Raw genomic sequence first — 13798 nt, forward strand, 5'->3', positions numbered from 1 at the left:
AGTGGACAAAGAAGAACACGCAGCAAATAGACACAGAGAACAGACAACTGGGGCAGAGGGGGTGGGGAAGGGGAGAAAGGAAAGGAAGAAAGCAAGCAAGCAAGAGAGAAAGAGAGAAAGAAAGAAAGAAAGCTTTCCCATCTAGCAAGAGTATTCTCAAGTCTTTCCCAGATAATTTAGTCTATAACATTCTCTCCATTCTTTGAAATTCCATTATAAGTGTTACCACACTTCTTTCTTTTACCCTCTCTATAATTGTTTTTCATGTGTAAAAGACTTGTCTCTCCCTTTAAATTTAAAGTGTAATAAGAGCAGTGACCAGGTCTTCTAATAATTATATTTCTCTAAAGCAAATATCTAGTTCAGAACTAAGCACTTATTAAGGGATTGAGAAAGAATGAAATTATTATGTGTCAATAGTTACCAGAAATTTACTAGTGCCAATATTTTTTAGGGTGATTTATATACATAGATACCAACTTGTTCTTTGATTCACAAAAGACAAGTCACCTCTAGATTTTCAAGAGCTGATAATTAAGATAACTCATATATATTAATAGATGGACCAAGGATCATTTTTCAAATCCTCTCTCCAAATTCTTTCTGCAGCTTGTGATGAGCTGTTTTTGGAAACTGCATTAGGAATGAAGAGGGAAAGTCTTGGTTTGCAGAGACAAGATCAGCTTTCTGCTCTGTGCCTGGCAGAGGCTGTGGCTGACCTACACATAAAGCTTTAAATCAAATTGAATTCATGGTGCCTAAGCTGCTTCTGGAACTAAAGAGTGTTCTTCCATAGCAGGTTACCCAGAGCTAAAAGAATTGATTGTGATGGGAATTTCAAATAGCAGGGAGAAAATGGAAAGAACAGAAGTCAATGAAAAAGAATGAAGATGGTAAATACCTATATTTTCCTTGGTTAGGCATAGTTTGGGAAACGAGAGAGAAAAAAGAAAACTACAACTTTAGCCAGGAAAAAAAGTAAGAGAAAGAGTATCTGTTAAACATGACAACAAAAATCTCATTAAAAAAAGTCTGGGTCAATTTATCACTTCATCCCTCTATTAATGTCTGGTTCAGCGATGGCACTAAGAGATCCATAAATATAAAGGGCAGAAGTGGGAAACTTAAGCTACAAATGCCAGGATTGTCAAGTACCAGGTATATCTACTATTGAAAGGGAACAGAGACAGTGTTATTTTATATATATTTTTTTAATTTGTAAAAATATACTTCGATTACATAAATGTTGCATAAAATATATAGGGGATTTACATATGCCCTGCTCACTAGCTGGCCCACATTTTCCCACATTAACAATATCCTTCATTTGTGTGGTACATTTGTTACAAATGATAAACACATTCTGGGGCATTGCCACTAAGCATGGATTATAGATTATATTGTAGTTTACACTCTCCTGCACAATTTTGAAGTTCCAACAAGATATATAATTGCCTGTATCTGTCATTGCAATGTCATTCAGGACAATTCCCAAGTTCCTATAATGCCCCCATATTACAACTATTTTTCACTCTCTGTCCCCTCAGATCCTCCAGTAGCCACTCCTTCCACATCAATGTCCTTCCATTGCTAAAAGAGAGCTTATTTGGAATATAATTTCTGTCTCAGATTTCAGTACAGGAGACTCTCAGACTCTAGGAACTATCTTACACCAACCCAACTTTAAGGTCTTTTGTCTTTCAAAAGAGAGCCAGATAAGACTGAACAAAGCAAATCTTAAATGTAAATAAATATAAATACAACTTTGCTTGGAGGAACCAAAATGTAAACAACCTACTTTTGGATAATGAAGAGTTGATGTTTAATCTCAATTTAAGAATAAATAATTTAGTCACATATCTTAGTTTGCCAGAGCTGCTATAAAAAAATAACAAAATATTTGTTATAGCAACCAAAGAAGTTAAGACATTTGTCAATATATAATCTTAACTGTAAATTTATAAACATAAAAGTTATTTACTTTTTACAAATAAAAATGCTTACTTTGAGAAAAATAATTATTTAAAATTATACTTAAATATTATGAAAAATAAGCAGATGATTATTTTTGCTATCAAGAAAAAATAATCAGTGTGATTTTATGACTTGCCTTCAGATACTATTATATTCATTTTAGAGATAATTAAAATATATGAGTAAGGGAATGATTGCCTTCCTTTGAATTGCAAAAAATCCTTCAAGCATAGTGAATATATAGTTTATCTAGTTTATGATTCTCTACATATTTAAGGATAATAATTGAAGTGATAAATATATACCAATTGATAGACTTTATCAGTGATATCCAGGCACCAGGGAATATGTATTTTGGGAAAGGTAGCTCAAAATTATGTTTGTATTGCTATAACACTGACACACAGTAAAATGAGTCACATAAAAATGAGTTTTTATGGCTAAGAGATCTCAATGTGAGTCAGGAGGTCATTCCAGAGGTTACACTTATGCACATCTCAGAAGAATCTCATTGAATGCCACAGTAAACGGTGTCTCAAGCAGGAGTACTCCTGAGCGCTCTAGAGACATCTGGCCACTATAAACAGGGCAAATAATCTTAGGAATTCAGCAACCTGTCAGTGAAACTTACCTTGGAATATAGGCCCCCCAATGTAACAGAGTTAGACTTATTTATAATTTCCATACACATGGCTCTCTGTCCCTTTCATTTGAACCTATAATTAGCGCTATACTCATTAAATATATGTCCTAGAGACTTAAATCTTCAGTCTTTTCATATGCCAGGTGAGCCCTGAATCTCAGCAGAGTTGCAACTCCTACTTTCCAGTTCATTGGACTCGTCAAGGAAAACTAACAAAAAGATGATGGACAATGCCCTTCCCACAAAGTAGAGTATTTACAACTGCAAGGAAAACAGTTCCCACCCCCCGTCCCATGGGATCTAAGCCACCTCTCAATCAGAAACAGATTACGCATCACCGTCTCAAAATCCTCAAGATTAATGAACATAAGGGGCAAATGCAACTATGGAATAAAGTACACTTTTTATGATTCTAGCAACAGGATAACTCTTAACATTGATATAAAGCCAGTGACCATCAGAGTTTTTGAGAAGAAGGAAAAATAAATGTCACATGGGGCATTTTTGGGGGACATTTGAATTGTCCTGCATAATACTGCAATGATGGATACAGGCCATTATAGATTTTGTCAAATCCTGTAAAATTATTGCGGTAAAAAGTAGAAACATTAATGTTAAATGTTGACCATGTTTAGTAGCAATGCTTCAATATGTATTCATCAATTGTAACAAATGTACCACTCTAATGAAAGATGTTATTAATAGGGAAAATGTAAGAGGGGTAGGGAGTTGGGTATATGGGAATCATCCTATATTTCCAATGTAATATTTATGTAATGTAAAGCTTCTTTCAAAGTAAAATAATATAAGAAATTAATATATGCATGTATTTAAGAACCTCAGAATTTAAGGGAAGGATTGCCACCATGCAGAATCATGATTTCCACTTTCTTTGACAAAAAGCAGGGAGAGGAGACAGAAAAACAAAAATGAGTAATGTCCCCGCTTTCACCTCACCCAGGAGGTAACTGATCATTTGTATGAGAATAATTCTCCGAGGAAACAGGAAGTACGGTTCTCATGAATGTTTCCTGACCCCTCAGCTTCTCTGAGAACAATGGCCACTAAAGGCATTTTTGCACCTTCACATGAAATAGCAAAAAGCAGAGCTATGAGAAAATCGCAGATGGTTTCTCATGTGATTAGGAAAAGGAGAAAGACAAATGTGATGCTCTGTTTGGAAAAAGCAAGGCCAGTGACAGGTGGGGAGAGGGCAGGGAGGAGCAAGTTGCCCAAGCATATTTGGGGATCAGGGCTGTAGGACATAAGACTGCACTGGACAAAATAGGTAAAAAGTAGAGAACAGGCTTTTCACTGATATTTGGGGATAAAAGGCCCCCACACAAACCTCAGTTCACTTCTAATAAAGCAGCCATTTTTCAAGACCCCCTTCTTTACCACCTTTTTCCACAGTATCAAAACTCTAACCTCTAACATAAAACCTACCCTTCTACAGAATTTTTTCCCTTCACACATGATGCAAAAAAATCCATTAGATTTGATAAATTCAGCTTAGAACTTGGAACCCATTTTTTGTTCCATACAAATCGTAATGGCTACATTTATCAAAGCCTAATGGAATATTAGCATTTCATTTTGTTAAGTGACTTCTTCAATTCTTTTCTTTCCACTCTGATCTTCAGATCAAGAGCCATATTTTGTGTTTTCTTGTTGAAGGTGCTGTACACACCCAGACACGACACTTAATACCCACCTAAGACCCATGAAAGCTCAGTAAATATCTGCAGTCTTTCCCAAAATCAAACCAATTCAGCCAAGAATACTGTCTTTTGGACTGTATAACACAGAGAATCCAGTGGTGGATGATGGACTGTGGTTAATGGGACAAAATGAGAACATTTTCTTATGAACAACAACAAATATATAATACTGATATAGGATGTTAATAATTGGGTAGGTTGGGATGAATATACACCAAATGTGAGATATCAGCCAAAGTTAGTAGTAATATTTTGATGATGCTCCTACTTAGTTTGTAACCAATGCTTCACAACAATGCAAGGTGTTGCTGGTAGGGAGATGTGTGGGAGCCCTATATGATGATATGCGTGTTTGTTTTGTAAATTAACAACTTTCACAATACACTTATTTTTTATGTATGTTCATTTATGAATGATATATTTCAATAAAATTTTATTTATAAAAGAATATTGTCTTTATTTCAGGCTCCTGAAAGAGCATCTTGGAGAGAAAGAAGTTGAGTTGACACTTATCTTTGACTCAGTAGTGGAGGCTGACCTGGCAAATTATACCTGCCATGTAGAAAACCGAAATGGACGTAAACATGCCAGCGTTCTGCTGCGTAAAAAAGGTATTTATTTTTATAAATATATTTTGTTTACCTGCCAAACAATGCTTGAAGTGAAGTTAAATATGTTTAATGATCTTATGTTATTATTTAGTATAAACTTCTATTACAATTAAAAATTTGCTGTGAGGAAAAAGTATAAGGTCTTAATATTCAGCCAGCGGAGATAGAAATAGCCTTGAGATTTAAAGTATATATATTTCTTTCCAGTACCATGAAGTAACCACTAGCAGACCTTAAATCATCTAATAATCTGGTACTAGAAACCAAAGCATATGGTCAAACTGCCATCTCCCAAGGCTTTAAAAAGTGTCTAAATCACGCATAACACAATATTAATTGTCATCTTCCTGACCTTTAAATATTAGAGTTCCCCTGGATTTAAGTCTCAAACTTCCTGTCTTCTCACTCAGTCCCTAGGTAATTTCACTTTGTCTCAATCTCATGGTTGTGCTTAACGTTTAAATGCTGTTAACTCCCAAATTTATATCATAGAACTCTCACCTGCACTCCAGAATTATATATCCAAATACATACTTAACAACTCCATGTAGCCATCTCATAAGCATATCAAACTTAGCTTGCTTGTCCTAAACAGGATATCTGATTTCTCCTCCTACAACTGATCCTCTAGTTGCCTTCTCCATATTGGTAAATAGCATCCCCATTCTCACAGTTGATCAAGGCAAAATCCATGGAAATATTCTTGACTTTTCCTTTCTCTACACACATCCTTGTTACTAGTGCAGCAGTAAATCCTAAAGCTGTACTTTCAAAGGTATCCAGACTGAATCTGGGTGAGCTAACATGGTGGCAGAGTAAGGAGCTCCTGGCGTTAGCTCATGCTACAGGGCAGTTAGTAATCATCCAGAGCTATCGAAATCACGTGTTTGGGGGCCTCAGGAGACCAGAAGAGCATACTGGAACATCCTTGAAAGAATGGAAGGAGGAAACTGCCCATCTGCACAGAAGATTTGTAAGTAGAACACTCCATGCCACGGTGCAAGCTGTCTGTGGCGCAAGCTGCCTCGGGAGCTATTCTGTGGCACGAGTTGGAAATTCCATTTCCCCAAAACAAGGGAGTAAGACAGGCTGTGGCACTGACGTCAGCTACAGATTTGTAAATTCAGCTGGCTAAAGTATAATCCTAAGAACAGCTAAAGTTTAAACCTGTCTATGTGAGGTTTGTAGCTGCCATTTTATCTTTGCCCTTAGCATGAGGGGAAGTGGCTGATTGAAAACCAGTGCTGGTAGGGGACAACTTCTTTCCATCCAGATCAGATTGCAGCTCCAGCCTAAACTCCAGCCCCACCTCTGGCAGAGGAGAAGCTGGGGTACTTGCACTGCCTCTCTGTGATATTGTAAGCCTTACCACAGAGGCTGGTGCCCATCCTATTCTGGCGGCACATGCTGCCTCAGGAGCTATTCCATGGCTGGAGTTAGAAGCACCATTTTTCATAAATGGGGGAGGATGAGACAGTTGTCCACCAACTTCAGCTACTGATTGGTGGACTAAACTGGCTGAAGTGTAACCTTAAGAACAACTAGCGTTTGAACTTGTCCAAGTTACAAAGAGGCCAGTAGCTGCCATTTCGACTCTACCTCTGGCATCAGGGGAAACCTGACTGACTGAAAATCAGGGAATTTAGGGATGGGCTTCTTTCCACCAAGATCAGATTGCATCCCAAAGATAGGCACCAGCCTAGCTTCCAGCAGGGAAGAAGCTGGAGAGACCTGCAGCAGGTTCTCCAGGCAACTTCAGGTGCTTTCAGCCCACATAGATTACATTGTTGGGCACTCGAGAGGGTCCATCCCCAACCCCAGCAGGGAGGGGACCAGTGCTACATCAGTTTACCTGGGCAAATGTGGTCATTTTGGACCCACACAGCATAGATTTCTGCCCACAACTGTGGCCGCGTCCCTGCCCCAGGTAGGAGATGAAGATTGTAAGTTTTCACCAGTCCCTCTGGTAAACTACAGACAGTCTTGTCTTACTCAACTTGGATTATTACACACAGCCACAGCAGCTCTGTCCCTACCTCTGTAGAGAAGGGTGGGAAAAGGTGAATCAATTCCTAGGGCAATGTGGGCAGGTTCAGCCTCCATAGCATACAGAACAAACTACATTTCTGGCTTGTACTACACAACCAGGAAGGGAGAAAAGACAAGGAAGCCCTAAACTAAAGAGAGAATCTGCATCCAGAAAAAATACACCTAGTAAGCCAGATGCAAAGACACCAACAAAAAATCCATATCAAGAAAAAGGAAGATATGAACCAGTTAAAGGTATAAGATAAGCCTGCAGATGACATAAAGAAGTTGAGAAAATTAATCATAGATGTTCAAATAAATCTCCTAATAAATTTAATACAATGGTTAAAGAGATTAAGGATATTAAGAAGACACTGGGTCAGCACAAAGAAGAATTTGAATGCATACATAAAAATTAGCAGATCTTATGGAATGAATCAATAAATGAAATCAATAAATGAAATTAAAAATACACTGGAGGCATATTATAGCAGATTTGAGGAGACAGAAGAAAGGATTGGTGAGCTTAAAGATATGGCCTCTGAAAGAGAACACACAAAAGAACAGAAGGAGAAAACAATGGGAAAAATTGAACAGGTTCTCAGAGAAATAATGACAGCAAGAGACATGCAAACATACATGTCATGGGTGTCCCAGAAGGAGAAGAGAAAGGAAAAGGGGCAGGAGGAATATTTGAAGAAATAATGGAAGAAAATTTCCCAAACCAATTAGGGGACATAGATATCTGTGTCCCAGAAGCACACCATATTCCCATCTGAATAAATAAGATTAGACTAATTCCAAGACATATACTAATCAGAAAGGCAAATACCAAGGACAAAGAGAGAATTCTAAAAGCAGCAAGAGAAAAGCAATGCATAATATATAAGTGATACTCAATAATATCAACTGCCAATTTTCTCATCAGAAACCATTGAGGCATGAAGGCAGTGGTATGATATATTTTAAATACTGCAAGAGAAAAGTTGCAAGCCAAGAATTTTATATCCAGCAAGGTTATATTTTAAAAATGAGAGTGAGTTCAGAATATTCACAGATAAACAGAAACTGAGAGAATTTATAACAAAAAGATCAGCTTTGCAGGATATACTAAAGGAGGTGTTTCAGTCTGGAAAGAAAAGACAGGAGAGAGAGGCTTAGAAGAGGGTCTAGTAATGAAGATTATATCTGTAAGTGTAATTAAAAGTATAAAAAAGAACTGTGAAAATAAAATGCAAAGGTCAAAATGGATGAAATAAGAACTGCTTTTTACAATAATAGCATTGAATGTTAATAGATTAAACTCCCCAATCAAAAGACACATACTGTTAGAATAGATAAGAAAAGATGAGCCTTTTATATGCTGTCTGCAAGAAACTTACCTTACACCCAAGGATACCAATAGATTGAGAGTGAAAGGTTGGAAAAAGATATTCCATGCATGAAGTAACCAAAAAGAATGTGGGGTAGCTATACTTCTACCCAATAAAATGGGCTTTAAAAGCAAAACAGTTATTAGAGACATATGTTAATAAAATAGATTATTCACCAGGAAGAAATAACAATGATAAATGTATATACACCTAACCAGGATGCCCCAAGATACATGAGGCAAACACTGGCAAAGCTGAAGGGAGAAATAGACATCTCTCCAATAATAGTTGGAGACTTCAATACACCACTCTCAGCCCTGAATGGATCATTTGGTCAGAGGATCAATAAAGAAATAGAAGGCTTGAAAAATATGATAAATGGGCTAAACATAATAGATACATTCAGAACATTGCACCCCAAAACAGCAGGATATATATTCTTTTCAAGTGCTCATAGATCTTTCTCCAGGATAGACCATATGTTGGGTCACAAAGCAGATCTCAATAAATTCGACAAGATCAAAATTTTACAAAGCACTTGCTCTGATCATAAATAAAGTTGGAGATCAAAAAGAGGCAGAAAAAAAGGAAAATTTACATATATGTGGTGATTAAACAACACACTCTTTAAAAATCAGTGGGTGAAAGAAGAAATTTTAAGAAAAATCAATAAATATCTCAAGAAAAATGGCAATGAGAACAAAATATATCAGAACATATGGGATCAGCAAAGGCAGAGATGAGAGGGAAAGTTATAGCCTTCAATGTTAACATTAGAAAAGAAGAAAGAGTTAAAATCAATGACCTAACTACACAGCTAGAAGGACTAGAAAAAGAGCAGCAAACTAATCCCAAAGCAAGTATAAGAAATGAAATAACAAAATTCAGAGCAGAAATAAATGAAATTGAGGACAAAAACAATAGAATTAACAAAACCAAAAGTTGGTTCTTTGAAAAGATTAACAAAATCAACACACCTTTAGCTAGACTGACTAAGTAAAAAAGAGAAAAGATGCAAATAAATGAAATAAAAAATGAAAACGGGAACATTACTACTGACCCCACAGAAATAAGAGAGATCATAAGAGGATACTATGAACAATTGTATGCCAAAAATTTAGAAAGTTTAGATGAAATGGAAAAATTTCTAGAAACTTACAAACAACCTACACTGACCCTAGAAGAAATAGAAGACATCAAAATCCAATCACAAGTAAAGAAATTAAAATAGTCATCAAACAGCTTCCCAAAATGAAAAGCCTAGAACCAGATGTTTTCACAGGTGAGGTCTACTAAGTATTCAAAGAAGATTTAATACCAGTCTTACTCAAGCTCTCCCAAAAAACTGAACAAGAGAGAATGTTACCAAACTCATTCTATGAATCAAATTATATCCTAATACCAAAGCCAGTAAAAGATATTACAAAAAAAGAAAATTACAGACACATTTCTCTAATGACTTACTGATTCAAAAATTCTCAATAAAAGATTTGCTCATCAAATCAAACAACACATTAAAAGAATTATTTATCATCACCAAGTAAGTTTTATACCAGGCATGCAAGTGCAGTTCGACACAAGAAAATCAATCTGTGTAATACACAACATTAATAAATCAAAGAAGAAAAACCCCATGGTCTTATCAATTGATGCAAAAAAGGCATTTTACAAAATACAACATCCATTCTTGATAAAACTACTACAAAAAATAAGAACTGAAGAAACTTTCTTAATGTGAAAAAGACCATATATGAAAAACACACAGCTAACATTGTACTCAATGGTGAAAGACTGAAAGCTTTCCCATTGAGAACAGAGTCAAGGCAAGGATGTCTGCTGTCACCATTGTTGTTCAATATAGTGCTAGAGGTTCTAGCTAAAGCAATCAGTCAAGAAAAAGAAATAAAAGGGATCCAAATCAGAAAAGAATAAGTAAAACTTCCACTATTTGCAGATGATACGATTCTATACCTAGAAAGTCCCGAAAAATCCACAACAAAGCTGCTAGAGCTAATAAACCATTTCAGTAAAGTGTCAGGATACAAGATCAATATGCAAAAATAAGTGGTGTTTCTATACAATTGTAATGTGCAAACTGAAGAAGAAGTCAGGAAAAACTTCAAATTACAAGAGCAACTAAATGAATCAAATAAATAGGAATAAACTTGATCAAGAATATAAAGCACTTATATTCAGAAAACTACTATGCATTGCTAAAGGAAAATTTAAAAGACCTAAATAATTTGAAGAACATCTCATGCTCATGGATTAGATGACTAAATATCATTAAGATGTCAGATCTACCCAAACTGATATACAGATTTGATGCAATCCCAATAAAAATCCCATCAGCATTTTTAAAACAAATTGAAAACACAATTATCAAATTTATGTGGAAGAATTAAAGGCCCCAAATAGCCTGAAATATCTTAAAAAGGAAAAGTGAATTTGGAGGACAATCACTTCCAGACTTTAAATTATATTTCCTAAGTATAGTGGTAAAAACTTTATGGTAATGGCATAAAGATAGACACAAAGGCCAATGGAACTGAACTGATGGTTCAGAAACAGCCCATCACATCTATGGCCAAGTGCTTTTTGGAAAGCCTGTCAATCAAACCTGGCTGGTGCAGAACAATCTATTCAACAAATGGTGCTGGGAGAACTGGACATACATTGCCAAAAGAAAGAAAGGAGACTCCTATCTCACACCTTATACAAAAATTACCTGAAAATGGGTCAAAGACCTAAATATAAAAGCAAGACCTATAAAACTCCTAGGAAAAAATGTAAGGAAACATGTTGAAGACCTAGTGAAATGTGATGGATTCTTAAACCTTACACCGAAAGCATGAACAACAAAAGTAAACATAGATAAATGGGACGTCCACAAACTTAAACACTTTTGTGACTCAAAGGGCTTCATCAAGAAGGTGAAAAGGCAGCCTACTCAATGGGAGAAAATATTTCAAAACAGCATATCCAATAAGGGTTTGATTTCCTTCTATATAAAGTGATCATACAACTCAACAATAAAAGAGCAAGCAATCCAATTAAAACATAGGCAAAAGATGTAAATAGACATTTCTCCAAAGAAGAAATACAAATTGCCAAAAAGTACATGAAAAAATACTCCATATCACTAGCTATTAGGGAAATGCTAATCAAAACACCAAGATATTATATAAAACTGCATAAAATGGCCACTATTTTTTAAAAAACAGTAAGTGCTGGGGAAGATGTGGAGAAATAGGAACACTCTTTCCCTGTTAGAAGGCTTGTAAAATGGTGTAGCCTCTATGGAAAACAGTTTGGCAGTTCCTCAGGAAGCTAAGTATAGAAATGCCATATAATCTAGCAATTCCTCTACCAGGGATATATCCAGAAGAACTAAAATCTATGAAAAGAACAGACATCTGCACACCAATGTTCATAGCAGCATTATTCACAATTACCAAAAGATGAAAACAGCCTGTGTTCATCGACCAATGAATGGATAACCAAAATGCGGTATATACATATGATGAAATACTATGATGCAGTAAGAAGAAATGAAATATGTTAATATGGATATATCTTGAAGACATTAAATTATGTTAAGCAAAGTATGTCAGACACAAAAGGACAAATATTGCATGGTCTCATTAATATGAACTAAACATGAAGAAAAACATATGGTATTAAAAACTAAAGTATAGGTTATTAGGAGATAAAAGGAAGGCTGGGAAGAAATACTGATGTTTAATATGTGCAGAAGTTTCAATTACCTTGAATATAAAAGTGTGGAAATGGATAGAGTTGATGGTATCACATTACAGTGAGTAGCAGCTGGTTTATAAATAGGATTGTGGCTGAAAAGGGTAGGCTAGGGAAGTAAATGTCAATTGAAAGAAACCTAGAAAATAATCTAGGGACTGAATAACACAGTGAACCCAGAGGTGGATAAGCATTATGGTTGATAGTACAGATACAAGAGTGTCCTTCTGTGAGCTAGAGCAGATCTACATCACTATTGCAGGGTGGTAGGAATGTGGAAAAGCAGGGGAAAAATACAACTGGTGTGACCTATACCCTGTAGTTAACAGCAATACTATAAACTTCTTGCATCAATTCCAAAGATGTGCTATGTTGATGAAGGGGGTTATGGAGAAAGTGTGCCAAATGTACACTATGGACTATGGATAGTGGTATTGGTCTGATGATATTATCTTATAAACTGTACAAATATTCCAAGGTGTGGTGTGTTGGCGAACAGGTGTTGTATGAGAATTCTACATATGTGCATGATTGTTTTGTATGTTCACAACCTTTGTAATAAATATATATATTTTTAAAAATAGGGTGGGTTGGAGAAAAATATAAATATAAGTTAGGGACTATAGGTAGTAGTAATATTTTCACAATGCTTTTACATAGTTGTTAAAAATGTTTCAAGACAATGCAAGGTGTTGCAGTGGTAATGTATGGGATTCCTGTATGATGTTGTGCATGTTTATTTTTAAGTTCATAGCCTTTAATATATACTTATTGTTTACACATTTTCATGTATGGATGATACACTTCAATAAAAATATATTTTTAAAAAATTTATTCAGACCCTGACCATTTTTCCCCACATTTACTGCTAGCACCCTAGTCTGAGTCACCTTTAACAATTGTCTGGATCATTGCAATACACTTCTCACTAGTCTCCCTGTCTCAACCTTTCCCCCCTTACAGTCTATTCTCAAAAAAAATGTATTCATCAAAAGCAATGAATGTGCCACAATGATAAAAGAGGTTGTTGATGTGGGAGGAGTGAGGAAGGTTGGGGTGTGGGGTCTATGAGAACCTCTTATATTTTTTAATGTAACTTTTTTGTGATCTATGTATCTTTAAAAAATTAATTAAATTAAAAATAAAAAAAACAAGCTGGAGCGATCATTTCAATATGTAAGTTACATATTATTCTCCTAATCATAACCCTCCAAACACAAAAACCTCCCTGTTATTCTTAATATGGTGTCTTTGATCCTTAACTTGTCCTACAAGGCCCTACTTGATCTGTTCTCATTTATGACTTTATTTCTTACCTCCATTTGTTCCAAACTGCTCGCACCCTCACATATTTCCATTTTTTCATGTTTACCAACCAAGTCTGCCTCAGGACATTTGCACCTGGTCTTTCCTCTGCCTAGAACACTCTTCCCCCATGTGTTCCTATGCCTCATTCCCTTCCTTCATTCAGGTTGTTGCTTAAATAATACCTAATCAATAGACCCTGCCTGACAAATGTATATAATACGGAACTATGAACCACACTTGTTTTCTCTAACTCAACTCTATTTCTTTTTATTGTACTTATTGTCCTTTGCTATCATATTACATATTTGCCTGCTTCTTCCCACTGCAATGTAAATGCTTGAGGATAGGGACTTTTTCTGCCCTCTTTTCTACTGTATCCCTAGT

The 13798-nt window shown here is 35.8% G+C and overlaps 1 protein-coding gene across 2 annotated transcripts in view; it reads left to right on the forward strand.

Annotated features, from left to right (window-relative positions):
- Positions 1-13798, forward strand: part of IL1RAPL2 (interleukin 1 receptor accessory protein like 2) — a 1488864-nt gene that overhangs the window by 1435401 nt on the left and 39665 nt on the right. For both annotated transcript variants that reach the window (XM_058291994.2, XM_071213017.1), the window contains one exon: positions 4804-4949. In XM_058291994.2, the coding sequence (XP_058147977.1) occupies positions 4804-4949 (146 nt within the window). The remainder of the gene's footprint in view (positions 1-4803; positions 4950-13798) is intronic.

The sequence above is a fragment of the Dasypus novemcinctus genome, chromosome X (genome assembly GCF_030445035.2).
Source record: "Dasypus novemcinctus isolate mDasNov1 chromosome X, mDasNov1.1.hap2, whole genome shotgun sequence".
Lineage (NCBI taxonomy): Eukaryota > Metazoa > Chordata > Mammalia > Cingulata > Dasypodidae > Dasypus > Dasypus novemcinctus.